The sequence below is a fragment of the Phalacrocorax carbo genome, chromosome 4, assembly GCF_963921805.1.
Source record: "Phalacrocorax carbo chromosome 4, bPhaCar2.1, whole genome shotgun sequence".
In the NCBI taxonomy this organism is placed as follows: Eukaryota; Metazoa; Chordata; class Aves; order Suliformes; family Phalacrocoracidae; genus Phalacrocorax; species Phalacrocorax carbo.
The window spans coordinates 22821671-22844417 of record NC_087516.1 but is presented as its reverse complement, the minus strand read 5'-3'; the positions used below and the strand labels follow the sequence as shown (position 1 = coordinate 22844417).

At 45.4% G+C, this 22747-nt stretch overlaps 1 protein-coding gene across 8 annotated transcripts in view; it reads right to left on the bottom strand.

The window, feature by feature from the left end:
* The window catches only part of PCDH7 (protocadherin 7), a 291240-nt gene extending 274542 nt beyond the window's left edge, over window positions 1–16698 (bottom strand). The window contains exons 1-2 of one of the 8 annotated variants that reach the window (XM_064449263.1): window positions 16579–16698; window positions 11583–16405 (exon numbers count right to left, since the gene is read on the bottom strand). In XM_064449263.1, coding sequence (XP_064305333.1) covers window positions 11583–14780 — 3198 coding nt within the window. In that variant the 5' untranslated portion in view covers window positions 14781–16405; window positions 16579–16698. Of the gene's footprint in view, window positions 1–11582; window positions 16461–16578 lie in introns of those variants that run through there. The other 7 variants (XM_064449264.1, XM_064449265.1, XM_064449267.1 and 4 more) reach the window with 7 other exon arrangements.
* Between the last annotated feature and the right edge of the window lie 6049 nt (window positions 16699–22747).

The following is a 22747-nucleotide window of genomic DNA, read 5'->3' as shown; positions in this document are numbered from 1 at the left end:
TTCTCCAGGAAGGTTACTGTATAATTTGAAGAGTTCAGTCACATTATATATTTAATTATGAACTAGTGAAGAAAAAATACATAAATTTAGCATTCAAGGTTCCTATAAAGGTGCACTAATATTCAGTATTAGAAAGTCCAAGATGAATTTTCAATTCGTTCGGCAGTGTCTGAAGGGCCCATCGAATATAATATCCTCCAGTCTCCTTGAATGTCACGTAAGTGATAAAATATTTTCCAATACATCGAAGACAAAATCTTCTTAATTTATTCAGCACAGAGGAATTTCACACTGTTGCTTATCTTTTCCTCTGCACTAAAGAACAACCAAAAAGATCCAGAATACTAGCAACATTTCATAAATAAATATTTAAAGAACTAGCGTTGCACAAAAAAAGATAGGACAAATTATATAAGTGCCCAGTGATCCCTGCAAAACACAGCACAGCAAAGGCAGTGCCGTTTTGCAAACAGTTACACAAGTTCCCTCGCTACTAAAATAAATCCCTCTTGTGTATTTTTTTAAATTCATGTTTAAAAAAGGCACATAAAAATACTGCAAGCAGCAGGTTTTTTTTAGCAATATACAATTCCACATATGGACTTGGAGAATTTAAACAGGATGAGTTACTGTGCTGCACCAACCTATATTGGTTTTGTATATGCTCAAGGGGGCTGCCAGCGTGAAGCCTGAACCTACTGAATGAAACCAACCATTACACAACCCCGCATCCTGGTGAAACACCTGCTGCACCTCCGTGGTAGCTATTTATAGCTCCTATAAAGGACTACTCCCATCTTCACTGTTGTCAGATATTTCAGATACTTTATTCTATTCTATATGTATATAGTAATATACTGGGTAAAATATATGGCCCAGACTACATGTTGTAATTTCCAGGAAAAACGCTCGTAGTTGAAAGCCACCACAGAAACGGGTACTGCTCTGTTTCACACCCACTGCTGTCACTTTTACTCATACAATGTCCTAGAAATAGCTGAATTTTATTCATACTCAGAAAAAATCCATTAAAATAAAGTGATAGATTCAGGCCCTTACGTTGCAGGAAGCAGAATAAAACCATCAGTATATAGTCAGAGGAGCCTTCTGAGTGGATTTTCTAAATCTACACGACAGGTCTTACCCAAGATCTTGGCTGAGGTTCAGTGGCTGAGCATGTAGCGACCTGTATTAAGTAGAGATTTCTAGTTTCCAGTGCAAATATGCCTTCAGTAAACTCACTCACAACATTACTTGAAAATTTAACAAATACTTTTCTCTCAAAGAAATCAATTACTGTCCTTCTGTAAACTTGTGCTGCAACTGGAACATAATTACATGCTCATTGAAAATAGCATTTTTCTGATTCAACAGCATGATGGATATCCTCTCTCACTATCACACAAGGCACACGTTATGTCGTTATAACCGATTTATAACACATGGATGGAGATAAGGAAACTGATTCACCATTTCATTACTCAAATTTTACAACAACGTAACTTCACTTAGAACAGGAGTGACGCGATAGAGAATGAGATCAAATATATATTGAAACCAGCAGACATAAAAGTTGTGAACAGCAAAAGTGGTAAAACATGGCTCAAAATACCACTGTGAAAATGTTGGGGCCACGTGAAGTAACTAACACTTTAATTTGCTGTTGTTTTATTATCTATATTTCCATTCTTGTCTTTCATCATTAGAAAGCTGGCAAACTAGTTAAGTCTTTTCTCATGTTAAATATAGTGTTGAAAGAAGGACTCCCAAATAAATTAAACAGATCTGCCTAAGCGAATGGCCAGATTTCACCTAAGAGACAAAACTGTGCATTATAAAGTGGGTATGAATTTTCAGGCCAAGTCTTTCTTGTAAGTATGCCTACAAGGGGTAACGCACAACTCCACAAACACCGTGACCTGTCAGGTAACTGAAAAAATGTAGCTTGCCAAATATATTCTTGATGTACTATTAGTTTCAGTAAGAATGTGTTTAATAGTAAAATCGTACTTTTTGAAATATCATTAAAGCCACATCATTCCCAGAGCCTGTTACAAAGATAATTTTACATTTGGATGTAACATGTGATGAAAACCTACTCTCTTATTTTGCAAATTATACATATGTACATGCCAGTAAGTTAAATGTGGGAGGTTTGACACACAACATCCGAACTGGTAAAGTCAGTCTTCTGTATCTATATTTTGTTTTAATATAAAGCAGTCTCTGAATAGTATATTACCTGATTTAACTTACAATGATTGGTATTAGTCAAATTTGATTGACTTTTGTGGAACTACCTGTAGTTTCACCTAACAGGAGATAAACATCAGCCCCAGAGGTCTGAAGAACGGAAATTCAGTTAAGCTAACTGTTTTCAGTATTGTTTCTGTGTTTCTGTGAAAACAGAAACTGTGTCAATTCAAAAATAACTTGTTAATCTAACCTCAGTATATGTGTGAACATATATCTGCACATGCACATTCTATTAATAGGCATGTGTGTGGCAAAAATAAATAAGTTTTTATTGGAAAAATAATTTTCAGGGTTGCCAAAATGCACTATATTCACAGAGTGCTTGATTTTACTTTAATTATTGTTTCTTTAGGTAAACCAAAGGATTTAGTGATTACTTTTTTGTTTGGCCTTGAGCTGCAGCTACAGAAAAGTCTCCCAGAAGACACCCAGGTCTCGCATCATAGACCGTCTGTGCAGCTCTGTGCAGGTATCTCAGAAACTTTACAGTATCTAAAGTGACGCTAGGATGCATATGTTTAGACAGCTGAATCACACCCAGAACACCATGACAGTCTCCATAATTTCCTTTAGTTCATTTTTCAGCATAACATGGAACTCAGAAAGACAATTCTACATCAAGTTGTATCCCTGTATAAGTGCTGTCCTGATAAAGAATATTTTCTCCAAGGTTAAGTCTCTGAGAATGTGTTAAAGCAATTCTGCCTCATATGGATTTGGTATCCAAAGGAAGTAGGGGTTACTTCTCCTATTTTACACTGCTCCAGGGCTGAAAAGTCCTTGACATCTATACACGGACAGACAGAATAAATTATAGCAACCCCTCCTGCTTCTCTCTGAGAAAACATTTGGCACAGACCACAAAAGACACGCATTTCCTGGCCACAACCCGTCAAGAAACTACTTTTCAGGGAGCTTATGGAGGATTCTCCATAATCATCATGTGAACATGAAATGCAAGAATTCTCATCCTGTCAGGTGACAGGTATTTTGTTACTTACAATTTGGTACAATAAAGGATTTAATTCAGACAAGGCTGCAAGATAAACCTCTCCCTGAATTTTTAGCAGATGGAATCAGTATCTATGTATTTTAGATCTACCACATATTCTGGGAGTGATTTTCAGCACTTCAGCTAGTACCTACCTTCTGTACCTAGTCTTAAAAATTGACTTTACATTATCTATAATTTGGCTTTGTATTATCTGGATATAATAAAAGACCCTCTATCAAATGTTTTGAAAAATATTACATTTTTTGCTTCCTAATACTCCAAGAATGCTTCTTGCAACAACACATTTCTTTCTTTCAAGGATTGCAAACTCAGCCATTAGGTTGTTCAATTCAGAACATAAAATCTGTAACAAAATCTCATCTGACAGAATAACGCTTGCCTTTAAAAATATACTCACTCTTGTCAGTAGTTAATAAGGTAAATTAAGTTTTGAAAGACAAACATAATGGTTTTCTTCATCTTCTAATAATTGTGTCATTTGTGATCCACTCTGAGTAAAATTAAACTATACTTTTGGGGTTATGCTGCAGCATTTTACAAGCTAATGATTGCAAAACAGCTGTGTTACCTAAATGAGAGGATTGTTTGCTTGATATATACAATAATAAAAGGAAGCACATCACTTTTACATACCTTCCAGTTTTAAATGGGGCCAGAGAATTATTATGGAGACAATCTCTTTAGCAAGGCCTGATGTGACAGGACAAGGGGTAATGGTTTTAAACTAAAGGAGGGTAGATTTAGACTGGATATAAGGAAAAAATTTTTTTACAGTGAGGGTGGTGAAACACTGGCACAGGTTGCCCAGAGAGGTGGTCGATGCCCCGTCCCTGGAAACATTCAAGATTAGGCTGGACGAGGCTCCGAGCAACCTGATCTAGTTGAAGATGTCCCTGCTCACTGCAGGGGGGTTGGACGAGATGGCCTCTAAAGGTCCCTTCCAACACAAACCATTCTATGATTCTATGATTATTTTTGTTTAAACTTCTAAAACCCGAAACTTTTAGTCTTAAGTTCTCCCACCTTCTCCTTTCACAAAAAAAAAAATAATAATTCTTCCGCATGCTCATACCTTATATATCAAACTTAATCCCTCTTTTTTCAATACAGTCAAAAGTTGCTCTTAATTTTAATTTTATCACTCTTTTCAGTGAAAATGGGCACATAAGACTCAGCAAACAACTCATCTTCAGCACAGTTCTACACAGCTGGACAACTCCAATGGGTGTCACTGACATCATTCATGAACTTGACTAACTGGTACTTCAGTTTAATCTCATCTTGAGATTTTGACATCTGTTCATGACCTGCTCTCAGTTAAATATTTATAGAGGAAATTGCACTAAAATAAGAAATGAAGAAGTTTTAAATCTTCCTTTGTCTTCTGTTGTGGTAATTCACATTTTAGATACCAACTAACCTTAGTTACTCCAGCATTAGCGTGTTATTTTGTCATCCACTACAGCAGAATAAAAGTGACCTCGGGAAGTCTCTGTTGCCTGAAGTATATGGAAGGCAGTAAGTCAGTCCTAGCTTTTTCATAATATCTGTATGTTCTCTCCACTCTCCTTAGCCATTTTTTTCATAGAAGTCAAAACTTAAAGGGACCCTATAATTTTATCCTATCTGCTGTTTTACTCAGACATTAGATTCACAAATTCTTTTTATTTACATTTAATTAAGGTTTAAAAATTTCAAAATGTGCAACTTAGTACAAATAAGAAAAAATATGAAAGGATACAGGATATAGGTGAATTTCATTTTCACTATTCACCTAGCAACATGCATTTTGTAGGACAGGAAGCTAGCAAGCCTTGTTAGGACCAGATATTGTGAGATCAACTGAAAGAAGATATTTTAAAATATTTTTGGTAGCAGTATTTTAAATATTCTCCTTATAGAGTTACTAGGCCATGCAGCATACACAGAATAACTTGAATTGCACAGTCCGTGTTAGCAAAGCACTTTTCATTAAACTGCAGAGTCATTAAACTTGACATACTCCCATATGAATGTTGAAGTTTTCTTTTACAATTTTGATTCAAAAATTGAAATTATGCAAATTTATGTACAAAAATAACACTTCAAAACTTTAATTCGATTCTGTATAGTAGCTGTTGTTCTATTTTTTTGTTGTTGTTGTTGTTTTAATTATTGATTAAAATGAATATATAGTATATGCTACCAAAGTGCAAAATCTGATGACAGACAACAAATCACCTCCTCTAGGAAAGAAAAATCAGAGGAGAAAAATGCAGAAATAGCATTGTCTGAGCACGCAGTGAGATAAAACCACCTAAATTGTAGTACATTAAAAAAAAATGAGAAATGTAGAACATAAATTACATGGAACGTATTACATGCAGCCTAAGACTGTAAAAAAGGAAATTGTTTTGCAGTTTTAACAGTTTGTAAATATCTGTTAGAAGCAGAGTTGCTTAGAAAACCAGCCTGCTAAATACTGAACTGAATTGCTTACATGTCTGTATCAATATCTCCCGTATATATAGCCAAAAAAAAAAGAAAATTATGTGTCCTGTTAAGGTTAGTAATTAAATACTAAAATGATCAGCAAATACAGCGAAAAGTTCACAGTGCATGTGAAGGATTTAGTTAATTGACTCCTAAGTACAATGATAACTACTTCTGAAGTCTGTTGATTTTCTTTTATATTTTAATTCAAAACCAATTCAATAAGCCTTACATCTCAAAGTAGCACAGCAGATCACTAACTACATAAACCTTCTAAAACTTGTGAAAGAAAATCATTAAAGAAAAATGTGCCTGAAGCTGTGGGACAGGTATTTCTCTGAAATACAGCCAAAGGACAAGCTAGCAAATAGCCCAAATACTAGAAAACAAGGCAACTAAACATTAAAAAAAAAAAAAGAGAGAGAAAAACACACTCAGAAATACACTGCTACAGTACAAAGGCTGACACAGCAATAGTCAAACTGTTAACCATGGTTCTAACCCAGGTTCATTTCGGTATGTACAATGCCAGAGAGCTGTCTGAGTTGATAAATCAGATTCTATCCTTTTAAAGACGTTTCTTGCTACCCCTTGCCTATAATAGTATAGTTCTTTACTTATTCAGAGCATGAATTCTCCTTTACTCAGATCCTGTCCCTTTTGGCTCTGTACATCTCCTGGGAGTGCAGAATGATTCAGTGGTAACTTAGTCATTTGCACACTGTACAAGATGATTTTACTGAAGAGGAAAAAAATAAAGGCTGCACACATCAGCAGAACACTTTGTGTTAAATAAAGATAATTAAAGTATCAACAATCCATCTATTTCATGTTTAATTAGCCCCACTTTCATCATAATTTGTTACTGAAGGTCAAATGTGGGTCACTTGTAAAAACTAATTGTAAAGTACTTAATATAATGCAAATTGAGAACAGAAAATTGAAATACACTTCTCAACACTTTGCACTAAACCTTATTAAAGTTAAATGTATGAAAGAAGCCGCCAATGTAAATATTTATACATAATGACAATGTTCCCATTTTTTTCTCTACATTGTACTTAGTGCCACTGTAACATGGTTATTGTTACAATCATTACAGTGTAGGACATTTGCTTAGCTGAAAGTTGTGAAAAACTTTATTCTTGAGAGTTGCTTTGTGATTACAAAAAGCAGTCTTTGAGAAAAGCCCCTGTGTCTGTGTGTGTGGCGGTACCTAAGCAAGGAGTTAAAAAAACCCAACATGCTTTCCTGCATGGTTAAACTGATTCCCCCCTTAACGGATGAATTTTGTGTCCTATTAATGCTGCTGGTTATATGTGCATATTTATGAGGAAATTGACCCATTTAGTTTATACATAAAATTCACATACATGATAACCAACTAGTCAAAATGCTTCTACATTGCAACAGACTGATTAATGTTTGAAATGTTACGGAATAAATTAACTGGCTACCATACAAAGCATTTTTTCAAAAATTAATTTCTACATATTTCACTTTCATGGAAATAAGACTTTACAAGAAATGCATCTAGTTTGACTAGTGTGTCAGAACGCTCCGGTATGATAAACATTTTTCTTCACTAAACAATACATTTCTAATGAGAAAAGGCATAGGGATAATTCATAAAGGATTACAGAATTGGCCAAGAAGCCAATACCCCAAGCAAAGAAACAATGCTGCTCAGAAATTCCTGACCTGGTTCTGCTAATTCTGTGCCTGGTGACCAACATCTCTTAAAAAAAACAAACAAACAAACAAAAAATCCCCACAAAACCAACACCACCACAACTGCAGTGTTTTAAGTAGTCAACAATCATTTTTTGTTGAGCAGAGCAAGTAAAAAAGAAACAAAGAGAATATGATGGCAAAAAATGTAAACATATGAAGAGCCTTTAAAAGGCCTGTTCTTCAAACAGCGGTTGTTAACATGCTAATCTCATATTCCTGCTTAAAAGTTTCAGTGAAATAAGCCTGCTCGTACACCACTATTTTGCACTGTGAAACAATGTAGAGAAAACATCATCCATTTTAAAGATATATCTGTAACTAACATGAGAAAATAAACAAATATTTACAATTAAAATCTATTATTAGAATTATGATTAAGGATGCAACCCTCCGAGCTGCTAAGTAACACCTCTTAGGTACTGAGCTTTCCCTATCTTTGGCTGACACTGATGGAAGTAAGTAGTATCCAGGCTCCTCACAGGCAACGTGCAGCACCTGGAGGCTTCAGATTTTAAATCTGTGATCCAGAAAAAACACTTGCTTAAACTTACCCTCATTCAGCAAAACACTTCTGTACAGCTTTAACTTTTAGCAAGAGATTAAGACCTATGGAATAGTAAGTGATTTAAACATTTGCTTGCCATGAAGTATATACGTTAGTGCTTTACTGAATAGGAAAGAATTGGTAAATGAGAGGCTAAAAGAATATTTCAGAGTAATGCTGTGCTAAATAAGACAAGAATAGGAGTCAAACTTGTGAAATATCTTCTAAAAATGTGATGGTAAAATGTCAAAAGACTACTGAATCTAGAATTTAGTTTTAAACTTTATATAAAACAGCTGGTGTCGAGGAGGAAGAGAGTTACAAATTATAGTTATCTCCACTCAAGTTCTCCTATGCAGTACTGTATCAAACCAGACATATTGGGGAACTCATATAAAAAATTCAGTGCATCACCTTAAAAAGAAAGTATCAGATAGTCAGAATGAAAACAACTTGTATTCACTGCGGTAATACCAGTCGGTCACCTAAGCAGAGAGTGGTTGCTATATTGTAGATATACAAAAGTATCAATTACCAATTCTAATTACACTAATGGCAAATTGGCATCGCTCTCATCTCCAGTAACTTAGAGCAGGTACGTTCTGCTGTGTCCCCTTATTTGTTCTAAAATGTTATACACCTTCTAATGTCTCCTTAGAAGAAAGGGAACTGCCAATGAGCAAATAAAGGCAGCCTTAGAGGTTTCAACTAGTTTCCCTTACCATGGTCACATCAATATGCCACTGCTTCTATTTCACATGTACAGCTGAACTATGAAACAACCTGATACACACCACATCAGAACCCTTTATCTGCAACTGCTTCACATTCCTCTCTAAACAACGTGCTGAACAAGAGCTCCATGTGGTTTGGGTGTTAAAAATCCTCATGTGTTTTGCCTGATAAACTGAGAAATGCTCCACTGTAAATGTTTGAGATGTGAAAAGTCTACATATTGTTTATGCAAAGAAGTCTTAATGTCCCCACTATTATGCAAAAGCATGAACAAAACTATATAAATGTCACTCAGCAACAAGCTGGCAAGCACCCATAGGAAAGCGGGAACAGAAGTTTTGTGCCTCATAGTCTTTCCTATAAAGTCTGTTATTTACCACTACCTTTACTGTTTTCTTGGACACTTTCCTTAACTTACGTGCACGTTTTACAAGTCTGCAAATCCTTTCTATATATTTAAAAATCAAAAGACAAGGCATTAGAATATTGGCTATAAACTACTCATGTAAACTAACCTTCATAACAAACTAAATATTTAGCACAGGAAAACTATCGACACTGAGAGACTGGTTTTGTAACAAAGTAGATGAATAGTGGAGCAAATCAGCATGTACTTCTTTCAGTTTGTTGCAAGTGAAAGTGTAATAAAGCAACTTTCTTCTACTACGAAGTCTTCTAATGCATTCTGTATCCTTGAAAAATGTTAATTCAAAATGTATTTCTGTAATACAATCTTAAGTAAGTTTTTTATCAAGCAAAATAGTCGTTTATAAGGTGTAATTCTACCATTCCTACACTCAGCATGCAAGTCATTATTTTACACTGAAAATAAGTAACACTTTGACAGTTTATAATTCATATATTTTGATGAATTGCAGCAGCAAGAAAGAAGCAGTATCTGATTAGCATATGTTCCACTGCTACTTTGTTGTTCCAGTGTTCACTAACACGGCATAATCTGCTATGTGCTTAATAAGCCTTGGTAGATGGAAGCTTAGGAACTTTCTTAGTACTTTGTATTTTATACAGACTATTTGCAAACTGAAATTATAATGTTCTCTGCAGGAGAGAGCTAATGAAATGTATCACCCAGAAACTACTGTGTCAAACGTTCTATAAATCTCTATCACTTGTAAAACAACATACACAAAAATACTGGCAGATAGTTCATCAATCATGCCTTTTTTTTTAGTGATCTGGAAGACTGAGTGGCTCATATAATTCATTTTCTTCTACAGTATTTTAAGTATTTCTGAGCAGAATGCAAATACTGGCAACACATTGTAAAGCTCCAATTGTAGTAGACTAGCAGACGCTTCAAAGTATAAAAAAAAAGTCATAGTGTACCATATTTGCATGTTAATGAATTGAAAAGAAAGCATTTTTGTCAAACTAGTCAGAATTTCCCTGTTCCAGACTTGGCTCTGTACTTGTATGAATCAGCATTCGTTTATCTCTAGATTCTTGTGTAACATGCACTGTAGCTGAGGAAACCTTCAGAATATTATCTTACATGTAAAGATGTAATGGAAATCACCAGGAGTTAAAGATCTCACTTTCCCATCACCCAAAGAGTACTCCCCCAAAGAAAGGGACCTCTGTTCAGGCTACATATGTGTCTTATAAAATAAAATTAAAAAAAAAAAAAAAAACAAAAACAACAAAAACCACCCACCAAAAAAACCCCCAACACTTTTACTTAGAAGCTTGATTCTCCTCCGTGCTATCCCTATTTTATTTCAAGGACTGTAAAGAAGTCCCTACCATCACCAGTTCCAGGCTTCCGGAGCTTCACTGACCCGATCTCCGCCACCACGGCCGAGACCGGGGGCGCTCACTCGCGGCACCCCCGAAGGCACGCCGCGCTCCGGGAGGCCTCACACTCTCTACGCAGCGCTACGCCGCAGCTGGGCAGGCAAATTAGGGCCTCTCAGCTTGAATGAGAGAATTTCATGTAATATACAAGGCGGGAGGGGGGTGTCCGGGGAAGGCAATGAAACCATACCGGGATGCGATTCTAACCTCTCTAACATTTATGTGCATTCAGAGCAAGTGCTGCAACGAGTACCTATCTCTGTGGTGTAAACTAGACCGCAGATAGGCTTTGTAGACGAGTTAAGCATTTTGGTCCTAATGAACGACCTGGTAATTACAGCCATTAACGCCTCAGCGCGGCGGCTGCAAATCCACCCTCACCCACAGCTTTAGGAAGCGCCAGGCAGGCAGCAACCCCCCTTTCCCCAAAACACCTGGCTACGGAGGCGAAACTTTCCTCCTCAGCCGGAGCTCACTGTCCCTAAGGCCGGGAAAGCACCTCAGCGGGGGGAGCGCCCGCTGCGAGCGGGATCAGCCGCCGGAGGCGGGCGGGGGTCCCTCGCCCCCCTCCCGAACCGCCGGGACTGGCCTGCGGGCGGCTGATAAAGGCGTCTCAGGTCGCTGCCTGGGCTGGCGGCCGAGCCCCAGGCCCGCCCCCCGCCCCCCTCCCCCGCGCCTCGGCGGGGCGGTCCCGCCGGCGCGGCTGCACGGCCGGGCTGGTTGGCTGCGGGCCTGAAAGGAGGCGGGAATGATAAAAATTATAATAATACTAATAATAAAGATCTCAGACTCTCCTTCCTGCGTGCTGTGTGTTGGTCCGGGCATCTGACAGCCTGCGGGGGTGGGGGGGGGAACACCCGGCTGAACGGGTCATTGAGCCTGATGGACGTGTCTGCTTGTGCCGGGGGGGGGAGGCGGGCACCGCCGCCCCCTCACCCGGGGGGTGTGTGCGTGTGCGTGTCCGTGTGCGTGTCGGGGGCTGCGCGGCGGGGCGGGGCGCAGCTCTCTTACCTGCTTGCTGTACTTGCTGCTGGCCTGGCAGCTGTACTCGGAGCAGTGGTCCGACCCGATGGAGATGTTGTCGCCGGCGCCCACGAAGGTGTTGGCCGGGGGCAGGTCCTGCACGGCCTGGTGCTTTTTGCCGGCGGTGGGGGACTGCGGGTGCAGCTGGACGGTGGGCAGCGGCGAGCTCGACTTGTAGTGCCTGGCCAGGTCGGGGCTGCCCGGGCCGCCGTTGACCGAGCGGTACCGCCCCATACCGGGGCTGTCCGAGAGCTTCTCGTTGACGCTGTCGTAGCGCTGCCCGTTGGGCTTGGAAGCCTCGACGGTGACGATGCTGCTGTAGAGGGGCTGCTTGCCCTTCTTGCCTTTCTTGTCCTTCTTGGGCTTCTTGGCCTTGTCGTGCTGCTGCGGGGTGAAGAAATCCTCGTGGTCCTTCTTGCCGGCCTCGTAGCCGTGTTTGCCCTTGGAGCGGCAGTAGCGGGCCATGACCACCACCAGGATGAGGAGGATGACGGTCATGATGCCGGCCACCACGCCGATGACTATGCTAAGCCGCTGCTTGCTCAGCTCGTAGCTGGGGTCACCGGCGATGTCCTGGGCCAGGGGCGTGTGGAGGCTGCGGGCCACCTGGCTCTCCACCACGGTGGCGTTGGACAGGCTCTCGTTGACGAAGACGTGGAGCAGGGCGGTGGTGGACTGGGGCGGCTGCCCGCTGTCGTTCACCTGCACCACAAGGCGATGCAGGCCGTAGTGCTTGGGGGCCAGCTTGCCCACCAGCGACACCACGCCACTGGCCGGGTCAATCTCGAAGAGTTTGAAGGGGTTGCCCCCGACGATGCTGTAGTTGAGGTCGGCGTTGAGACCGGTGTCGGCGTCGGTGGCGACCACCGTGGCCACCACGGTGCGCATGTTGCTGGAGGGCGGCAGCACGGTGTAGGAGCTGTTGCTGGGGAAAGTGACCGTGGGTGCGTTGTCGTTCTCGTCCATCACAAAGAGGGACACGGTGGCCGTGGCGGAGCGCGGCGGCTCACCCCCGTCCACCGCCTTCACCTTAAAGGTGTAGCTGGTCTGCTGCTCCCGGTCGAAAGAGACGGTGGAGAAAATGGTTCCGGTGTCATTCTCGATGGAGAAGATGCCAGCTGCCTGGTCGTGGTCGCCGGGCTGGATGGAGAGGCTGAGCTCGGCGTTGCGGCCCTTGTCGAAGTCCATCACGGTCACCATGCCCACGGGGCTGTTGGGCTGCAGGTTCTCCTTCACGTAGAAAGTGAACACGTCCTGCATGAAGCGCGGCTCGTTGTCATTGCGATCCGCCACCCGCACCACCACCGTGGTGGAGCCCTGCAGCGAGGGCACCCCCTTGTCCCGGGCCGTCACCTGGAACTCGTAGGTGTCGCGTTGCTCGCGGTCCAGCACCGCCTGCACCGACACGTCCCCGGAGTCAGGGTCGATGCTGAAGATGCCGCCTGGCGCCTCTGAGGAGAGGGGCGAGGCCTCCAGGGAGTAGGTGATCTCAGCGTTCTTGCCGCTGTCCGCGTCCGTGGCGACCACCGTGGCCACCCTCTCGCCGGGCAAGTTGTTCTCCGGGAAGGAGACCTCCAGCACGGCCTGGCTGAACACAGGAGGGTTGTCGTTAGTGTCCCCGACCCGCACCAGCAAGGAGTTGTTGCTGGACAAGCTGGGGCTGCCCGAGTCCACAGCCACAATCACCACGTTGTAGTCACGGACAGCCTCGTAGTCCAGGGGGGCTGAGGTGTGGAGGAAATACTTGCGCTTGTTCTGCGGCTCCCCTTCACCCTCGCTGGCCGGCTTGAGCTGGAAGGGCACGTCACCCACCACGGTGCAGGTCACCACGCCATTCTCACCCTGGTCCCGGTCCGACACCTGCACCAGGGCGATGGGGGTATCCACCAGCACGTCCTCGGCCACGCTGGCCACCCCGTCCCGGAGAGGGATGCGCCCGATTTTCCGGATGTCGATGGTGGGCACGTTGTCGTTCTCGTCGCGGATGTTCAGCACGACCGTGGCCTTGTCTGTCTTGGGGGGCTGGCCCCGATCTCGGGCCATGACGGTGAAGCGAAGCTGGTTCACCTCCTCCCGGTCGATGCGGTGCAAGACGCTGAGCCAGCCGGAGGTCTCGTCCAGCCGCAGCAGGCGCCGGACGGACTCGGTGGCCGCCCCGAAGACGTACTCGATCTGCCCGTTCACCCCCACGTCCAGGTCGGCGGCTCGCAGCTGCAGGATGGGCGTCCCGGGGCTGCTGTTCTCCGCCAGGTCTGCCTCGTAGACGCTCTTCTCGAAGCGGGGGCTGTTGTCGTTCACGTCGGTGATCAGCACCCTCAGGATCGCCTGCGAGGACCGCGCCGGGTCGCCGCCGTCCCGCACGCGGAGGCTGAGCTCGTAGGAGTCCCGCTGCTCCCGATCCAGCGCCCCCTTGACAATCAGCTGCGGCTGCTTCTCCCCGTCGAGGGTGTCGGCCACCTGCAGCTCGAAGACGCTGCTGCGGGCCGCCGCGTCCGCCTCCTGCCGCCGCTTGCTGCCGCCGGGGTAGAGGGCGCTCTCGGCGGCCGCCGAGGCCGAGCCCCCCCCGCCGCCCCCGCCGCCGCCCCCGCCGCCGCCGCGGCGGCCGCCGTCCCCGCCGGGCTCCTGCAGCAGTTCGTAGCGCTCGATGCCGTTGCGGCCGAAGTCCCTGTCGGTGGCCGTGGGGAGCAGGTAGAGGGTCCCCACGGGCCGGTTCTCCTCCACGGTGAGCGTGAGGACGGGGGAAGGGAAGGTGGGGGTGTTGTCGTTGATGTCCAGGATGATGACCCGGCCCTCGAAGAGGTCCACCCAGCTCTGCGAGGGGCCGATGACCGACACCTCGAAGTCCAGGAAGCACTCGTTCTCGTCGAAGATCATCTGGCACTGCGGCAGCTTCTCGCGGTCGATGCGCCGCTCCGTGGTGCTCAGCTCCCCGGTCATGTTATCGATCTTGAGGTAGTCGGAGCCCGATTCCAGGCTGAATGTCACCTCTCCGGAGCCCGTCACGATTCCCAGGTCGGAAGCCACGTTGCCGATGCGGATGTCGGCGGGTCCCTCCTCGGCCAGCCGGTACCTCAGGAGCTGCTTGGCCGCTGCCAGGCTGACCCAGAGCGGCGGAGGCAGGAGGAGCAAGAAGCAGCAGCAGCAGCAGCAATGCACAAAGCCAAGGAGAGTCCGCATCTTTCTCATCTTCCTCGCACCGAAACCCCCCCCTCTTCTCACTCCCACCTGCCCCCCAGTAAACTCCCCTGATAAGCCAACAGAGCGGCTGGGCGTCCGGGTGATCAATTATAAAATCCTTCTGTTCCTGGAAACTTATTGTCTCATGGCTGGTGCAATTGGTGGTCAAAAGCCTGCTGCGGGCTCCTCTGCTGCTCTCCCTGCCTTCCAGTTGCGATATACTTACAGTTCACGGGACAGTGTATTTTGCTTTTTAAAGATTCATCTCGGTAGATAGGATGGGATTTTCCTCCTCCTCCCCCTTCTCCTCCTCCTCCTCTCTGATTTTACTGTAATCACTTTGCAAGGTTTGCAATAAAAGCAGGAGTAGCACTGTGCGATTCGAAGCCCCCCAGGTCGTCTTCTTCGACACTAGAGTTAACTACAATTCACACACTCTCTCTCTCTTTTCTCTCTCTCTCTCTCTCTCTCTCTCTCTCAGCCGTTTACGACCAAGGCATTAGCTTTATTCTTCCCCCTCTCTGCACACACAGGGAAAAAAAAATAAATGTGATTCTCTTTATTCAAAGGGCTTGTGTCCGGGAAAACTCCAAATCCTCTTAGCAATGGGCAGTTCTTTTGAAAAAATAATTTAAAAAGGTAAAGAAAAAAATAAAAATCCCAATAATGTCGGTGGCTGCACAGCTGATAGGTGAAGAACCCCGTGTATTACAGAGCAGTCCACAGAATATCCCCTTTGGTTGGCAGAAAAGCACCCAAATCCATCTTCAGAGATCGCCTAAAATGTTCAGCTCTTTCTCCGGAGCGGATTTTTTTTTTTTTAACAACTCTGCGCAAGGTCATTAGTCACAAAGCAACAATACGGAAACTGCAGAAGCCGTTTGCCCAGAATTTGCAAGGCTGTAGATATGAACATACACACACAACAGTCCCAAGTTTGTTTTTGCATCCGCAGTTTGTGTGTGTGCCTTACCTGCATTTGCACTGCATGTGTTATAGCAATCTGGATCTGCAGCACTGAGAGCGATTCACAAATGAGATTGCAGTCTCTCTCTCTCTCTCTCTCCCTCCTCTTCCTTCCCGTCCCAATGCAGGTAACCAGATCTGAACTTGATCCTTTCAGTTCAAAGGTTAGCAACAAAACTATGTGTCCAAAGGCGATTATTGGTCTCTCGTAAATATACCCGGAGCGGAACAAGATGTAACTGGATCCCCCACGTGAATTAACACAGATTCTGAATTACATCCATATAAGCGGAATGGCAAAGGGGAGGGGGAAAAGATCCGCGACGCGATTAGAAAAAAAAAAAAAAAAGCAGAGTTCTATTTGCAAATAAAATTATATCAGTCAGTTGTTTCCTGTGATCTGCACCGCCACGGTGGGTGAAATCTGCGGTTGTGTATTCCCTCCTGTGCCTTTCAGAGAAGTGTGGCTCAGGCGCTTTCACGGCAGAGCGGCTTGTGCTTTAAAATGTTGAATGGCAACTGAGAAGCTTCCCACTAGGGGAAGAAAAAAAAAAAAAAAAAAAAAGAAGAAGCAGCAGTAAACCGGCAAGTTTGCCCAAAGTGGTGGGAGCTGCTGAAGCCTCTCTCGGTAGCTCTTCCCTGACGCTGCAGCAGCAGAGCCGCCTGCGCTACATGCACACAGAAAGAGAGAGGGAGAGAGAGAAAGAGGGAGAGCAGAGAGAGAGAGCGAGAGTGAGAGAGGGAGGGAGGGAGGGAGGGTGGGGGGAGGAGGAGGAGGAGGAGGAAGAGGAGGAGGAGGGAGGACGAGTCAAGCGATGCACTCCAGAAAGCCCAGCCTTACCCTCTGTCTCTGCTGCTGCTAGTGCTGCAAGTGGGATAGCCGCTCATCACAAAACACCAGTCCAGTCCTCAAACCCGACCCTCCTTACACGCCCGAGTGTTGCTGCCGCTGCCTTCTCAAACCCGTGATCTATAGTGATTCTCTCCTACCCTTTCCCTCCCCACCTCCGCTGTAGGCTGAACCGAGCAACGATTTTTAAAGCAAATGTTTACTCGCCTTTCTTTTAGGCAGAGCTGGTGCACGTCCGGGGCTCTGCATTTTGCGGAATCACGCTGGTAAGAAAACTCGTTTCGCACAGATTCCCACCTTCCCCTGTCGTGTCGGTGCTTTTGTGAAATAGCTGCAGTCACTGTAACTGCATAAAACTCCAGGGAGGAAGGGGGGGCTGCCTTAGATCTCAGACTTTCGTCCTGCTTCCCAGTGCTGTTTGAGCCTTTTGGTCTTTGTGTTCATGTTCTTCCTATTACCATGATTTGAATGTGTCTTTTCAGTGTGTTTGTGGGTTTCCAGGGAGAAAAAAAAAATCACTTGGAAAAGCTGATCAGGAAGGGGGCGAGAGGGTTAGCAGAATAAACACATGTAAGAAGTAACAGATTTATTTCCGAACAGAGACTTGCTGCTTCGATGATTGCTAAAACGTAGCGTCACCTACCTGGCTAAGTGGGAAATAAACTTTAACGTTAAAGCTCTCCGCTCAACTTTGTTTATTGTGGCTTCCTTAGTTCGCTTCTCCTTTTGACTTTGTGCCATTTAACCGCCTATGGCGTCCGCGTGCCCCTGCCCTGCGCCCCCGGTGATGCCGGCTCCCGTACCCGCACTCTCCGTCCGGATCCCATTCAGAGGGAAAAGAGGGAGACTCCGGTAGGGGCGGGAGGACCTGGGCGAGCATGGGGCAGCCAGTGGGAAGAGAACCGCCGTGTGTGTGTGCGCGCAGCGAGGGGGAGGCAGGAATCCAGCTGCTCTCTCTCCCCCCGTGAACACATGTGGGAAAGCAAGTTGTTGCGGGTTCTGTGTGTGCGTGTGTGCATTCCTCCTTTTAAACGGTTATTTTGAATAAAGACGCATGCAGACGAATGTAGTGAAACGTCTCTCTTTCATCGCGATGCCACATTTGAGCGAAAAGCGGCCGGATACGTTGAGGTGGTTCAAAGCACCGATCACAGCGTGTCTTTGTCATTTGGGGCGGTGAGTGAACGTGGGAGGGAGGGAAGGTTGCCACCTCTTTCCTTGGGGAGTCCGGAGGCACAGAGAGGCAGAGTCGCGCCGCGTGGAATCGGCGCGGTGGAGCGAGCGAGCGCTGCTCTCGCCGGCGGGCCCCAGGGCGGCTGCTGCCCCCCCGGCCCCGGCCCCGGCCCCGGCCCCGGCCCCGGCCCCGGCCCCGGCCCCGGCCCCGGCCCCGGCCCCGGCCCCGGCCCCGGCCCCGGCCCCGGCCCCGGCCCCGGCCCCGGCCGCTCTCCCTGCCGGACCAGAACACAAAAGGCCCCCCCCCCGCTGATGCTGGAGACACTCGGCTTTATATCTGCAGCATCAGCGAGAAAGCCCGGCTCGGCGCAGGCTCAGTGTTCACCGCCGCAGTCCCGGACGGAGGAGGGGGGCTCGGGAGCTCAGCATCTTCGCAGCGGGTTAAGTAGGATTAATACCAAATCCCCATTATATTTGCCAAGCAACTTGAATTTATCAAAATTCCCCCTCGCTGTTCTGGATCTCCGAGAGGAGGAAATTTTGCCCACAGTGTAAGATCCAAACATACCAGAACGTAGGAATACCAGCATACTGCATTACACTGGCTCCCTGCACTAGCAATACAATTGCAACCCGAAGCTCCCGCTGTTCCCTTCCCTTTGTGCTTTTAAACGCAGCCAGGAAACTTAATGTATTCGCCAGGGGAGGGGCGGGATGAAAGCGCTTTTAACCTCCCCGCCATAAACTTTAATCGGATTCGGGGCTGTTGCACGGCATGGACACCTCGCCTCTTGTCTGAGTCTCCTTCCCCGTTGTCTCCCATGTCTACTCCTACTACGGTCTGCTTTGCGAGAGCCTCTTTCAAGCGAATGAGTGATTTCTTTCTCTTGCCATGTGCAATCGCTCCCCCCTTCCTTTCCTACCCTCGCTGGCCTCCCTTACACACACTGTGCCTTTCACATGCGGTCTGCGCCCCCCGGCCCCCCTCCCCTTCTTTCTTTTTTGCAGTGTCTTCACATGCAATCTCTCTCTGAATGTGCAATGTCTTTCCTGCTCGGGAGTGCTGCGTCCTTCACAGTGGATTGGTTCCTCTTTCGGAGCAGAGGTAACGGGCTCCCCCCCCCTTTCCTATCATTCCCCCTTCCTCCCCCTCCTCCTCCTTTCCTCCCCCAGGGCAGGCGGCCGGCGTGGGAAATGGGCCCGACGTGCGCTGCATGGTGGATGGCCGCGCCGCTCCCGCTCCACGTGCCCCGGCTGCCGGGGGGGGGGTGGGGGGGGCGGGGACGGGGCTGTGCCGGCCGTGTCCCCCCCTCCGCACCCCGCTCCTTCGTGCGGGGGCAGCGGGGAATCGCCCCCGCCCCCTCTCGCCGGCACCACGGGCTCCCGGCCCCGCGGCCGGTGCGCGCACAGCTGTCCGGGTGTCGGCAGGAGCAAGCCCAGCTGTTCCGGGCGGGGGAGGTTTGGCCCTCTTGGTCAAATCTGTTGCGCAGTGTAACTCCCTCCCTCCCGCCCCCCGTTCCCCCCTCTCCCCCCTCTCCCCCCTTGCCCAGATGCACACAGACGCCCACACGCGCTCAGACACGACACGGCATTTGTCCTCCTGATCTGCTGAGATCAAGTGGGAAGAGGGATCACAAATGTAATCGGCTGTAATAAATAAAATAGCCCGAGATGCCGGAGATATACAGACGGGAAATAAGAGCTTGTGTCCTTAAAGGGAACATCTGATAAGGCCACCGAGGTGGCATCTTGCGTGTGGGAAGGAATCCGTCTTGCTGACATTCGCAGCCTGCTGTACGTGGGGAAATCCTAAAGCAGCCTGGGAGCTTCCCCAGCTCCCCTGCATCCCCCCCGAAGCTCCCTCTCCGATGCTCTGCAGCGGGGCTTCGTTGTTGTAGTTGTTGATTGGAAAGACAGGGGTCATCGCTAGAATATGCAGATGCAATTAATGGCTAGTTTATCTGCAGTTCTTGGCGGAGCCCGGTTCCTGCCGCCGCCGTCCGAACCCGCGTCCGCAGTTGGCGCTTTCAGCCCACGACAATTTGTTTTTCGCAGTTGAGGAATGTCGGTGACTCTCACCGGAAAATTAGTTCTGGGATCTGCAGTGGGAATCCATCTCGGGTTAAAGAGAGACAGATTATTTACGTATCTATACCACCCTATCCATTAACAAAGACATATTACGTAGCACCATTTGCGGGCACACACGCGCGCACACGGATAAGGAAGCTCCCGAAAGAAAAAAAAAAAATCATGTGGGCTTGAAAGTAACATATTCATAATAATACGGGGAAAAGGTTAAATACAGTAAACATGACAGCAAATTCGAAAGCGGGGGGAAAACAAGGACAAAAACCCCACATAAAGCAGATAAAGCCGTTTGAGGGAAGGGAGAAACTAACTCAAGAACTCCACCAAGGGACAAACAGATGAAATGACACCACAACAGCACTAAGCCCGCGTTGACCTTTCATCTTTCTAAAGTGTCTCGCTGATCCGGCGCAATTCTGCCGCGATCTCTTCACCTCCCTTCCCCACCACAACCTGCCGCGGCCGCTCGGGGCCGCCTGGCCTGGCTGCGGCGGGTGCGCTGCGGGGCGGCTGGGTCCCAGGCGGTGCGGGCGCTTGCCCGCTGCCTGCCGCAGCTCTGCGAACTGCGCTTGCTGCGTAGTAGCGTGTAATAGGCAGGAGCGATCGGGTTATTCATTGCAGCAACAGCCCTTCTGATGGACGTTAAAACTTAAGACTTTAAATAAGGAAACTACAGATTTACTTTTAAGCAGATAACGACTGCATCTGTGCTTATTTAACTGAATGCTAGCTAAGCGTGGAAGCAGTCACTTTGTTTAAATCCTCTCTCTTTTACCCTCTGTGAGAATTTTGAACTAGATAATACACCATAAAAATTACTGACAGAGCAAAAATAATCTGTGTTGGCTAACAGTTGGTAAATATCACATGATTATAATTGCTCATTCTTAAAGTAATATTTGAGGTCTGTTCAAAAGAAAAGGTTCTTGCATAAGCATGATTCCATCAGCATTTCCAAGTTCTCACATTCGTAAAGAATGGTGAAAACTAACACTTAGCAAAAGTCATCGTGATTCCGTTTACTAGGATTTTTGCAGTGTATCTATATTCCTTACAAATCACAATGATTGAGTTTATTATTCTATAGAATTGGTTATGCAAGGTCTTTTACAGAGTGTTTTTTTTTTTCTTGGTTGTTGATAAAATACCTAACAATTCAAAAACATGCAGAAGTGACAGGCAGATTATGCTTAAAATCAGAAGGAAAAATTAACAAAAGGTCTTTAAAAAGCATTTGAATTTTCCTGAGGGAAGGCAGATTTTGGTAGATTTATGCTTTATATGCAACTACAGGCTTTCCTGGATTTGCAGGGATATAAATGAGTGCTGCACCCAGCCCCATTATTTCATAGATTCATTTTTTAATTCAACTGTTGTTCAATTTCTTTAAATGAAAAATAAACTATAGGGGAAAAAAAAGCATTTAAGGTGAGTTTGGATGAATTCCTGTCAAAAAATAGAGGGAAATTTTGAATCATTAGTATATATTCTACATAAAGAGATACAATGAGACATTCAGGGGAGATAATTGAAGCTGAATTTAATTTAAATGAAATGTATGAGAACCAGGTAGCACTGACAAAGAAAGAAAAATGTGTTCATTGTCACTGAAAATACTAAATGGGCACAGTTGATATGTATATGGATTCAGTAGCAGAGAACGGCACAGTTACTTTTGGAAATAAGGTAGGCTTTTTTTTTCTTATAATGTTTCTAAGGTTGATATCAATAGTGAGCACACTGAAGGTCTCCAAGTGCTTTGTAAATTATCCCTGTGAGGTAAAAGGATGTGCAATTACCTGCTCAGTCACCCAGCAAGTCACTAACAAATGGATCTTTCCAGATTAAGTTCTTCAGACCACAGTTTTGCACTTCTACATTTTTTTTTTTTTTTAATATATTCTGAATTCACCTCAGTATTTGCCTTTGAATAAATGGCAATCATTTCTGCTTTACTTGATGGACTGCTGGAAAGTTAAAGCAGCTTATTCTGAAGAGAGTTTAAAACAAGTTTGTTTGGGAGAACTACACATACAGAGGAAAGTCTTGTGTCATGAAATTTGATGGATAGCAGTAAAACGTACTAAACTGGTATAGCTATATTGAAATACTGATATTTCAATTTCAATATATCAATTGATATATTGAAATTCTCAAGCTCCTGCTCCCACTTATTTCTCAGCTATCCCTTATATACAGAACTAAGTACACAGACTTTGTAAAACCATTTTGCCTCTACACACTCTTGAAGACTTCTCAACCTAATATTATTTGTAAGTTCTATGCGCTACATTTTGGGTTGGTTTGTGGTTTTTTTGTTTGTTTGTTTTGTTTTTCTTTAGGATGCTGCAAATGTCTTTGCTGTGAGTTAAAGTTTTCTTTCATTTTTAAATGAGAATCACCAGTTCATGAAATCTTTTGTCTGATAATCCTAGAGCATTCTGTGCATCTTTAATTTATTATTAACATAATTCAGGACAGCATAAAAGATCTGGCATGTCTTCGTGAATCTACTGTGTCAGCTGCCTGTTGAGCAGAAGAGAAAATATCCAAGCAAGATGGCAACTCTGCAGAGTTCAGAGGAATAACCTTTGGTATTAAAATCAAATGTTTTTATGGATAATTAAATTCTGTAGCACTCTATTCCCTTCTGTAAGTTAATGCCAATATATGTTATTGGCTATACCTAAAATGTAATCTTTAAGTCTACACATATACTCACTTACTTATTTGGGAGCTTTAATGTTTCTGTCTACTTCATCAAAAATGATCAGTGCTCTCAGGCTGAAATAAGGTCAAACAACACAGTTATTATAAATTAGGGAAATAAATATGGTGGCAAGGAAAGTAATTTAGAATAGGACCAAGCTGTTGATTGCTTACTGGGCAGTCTATT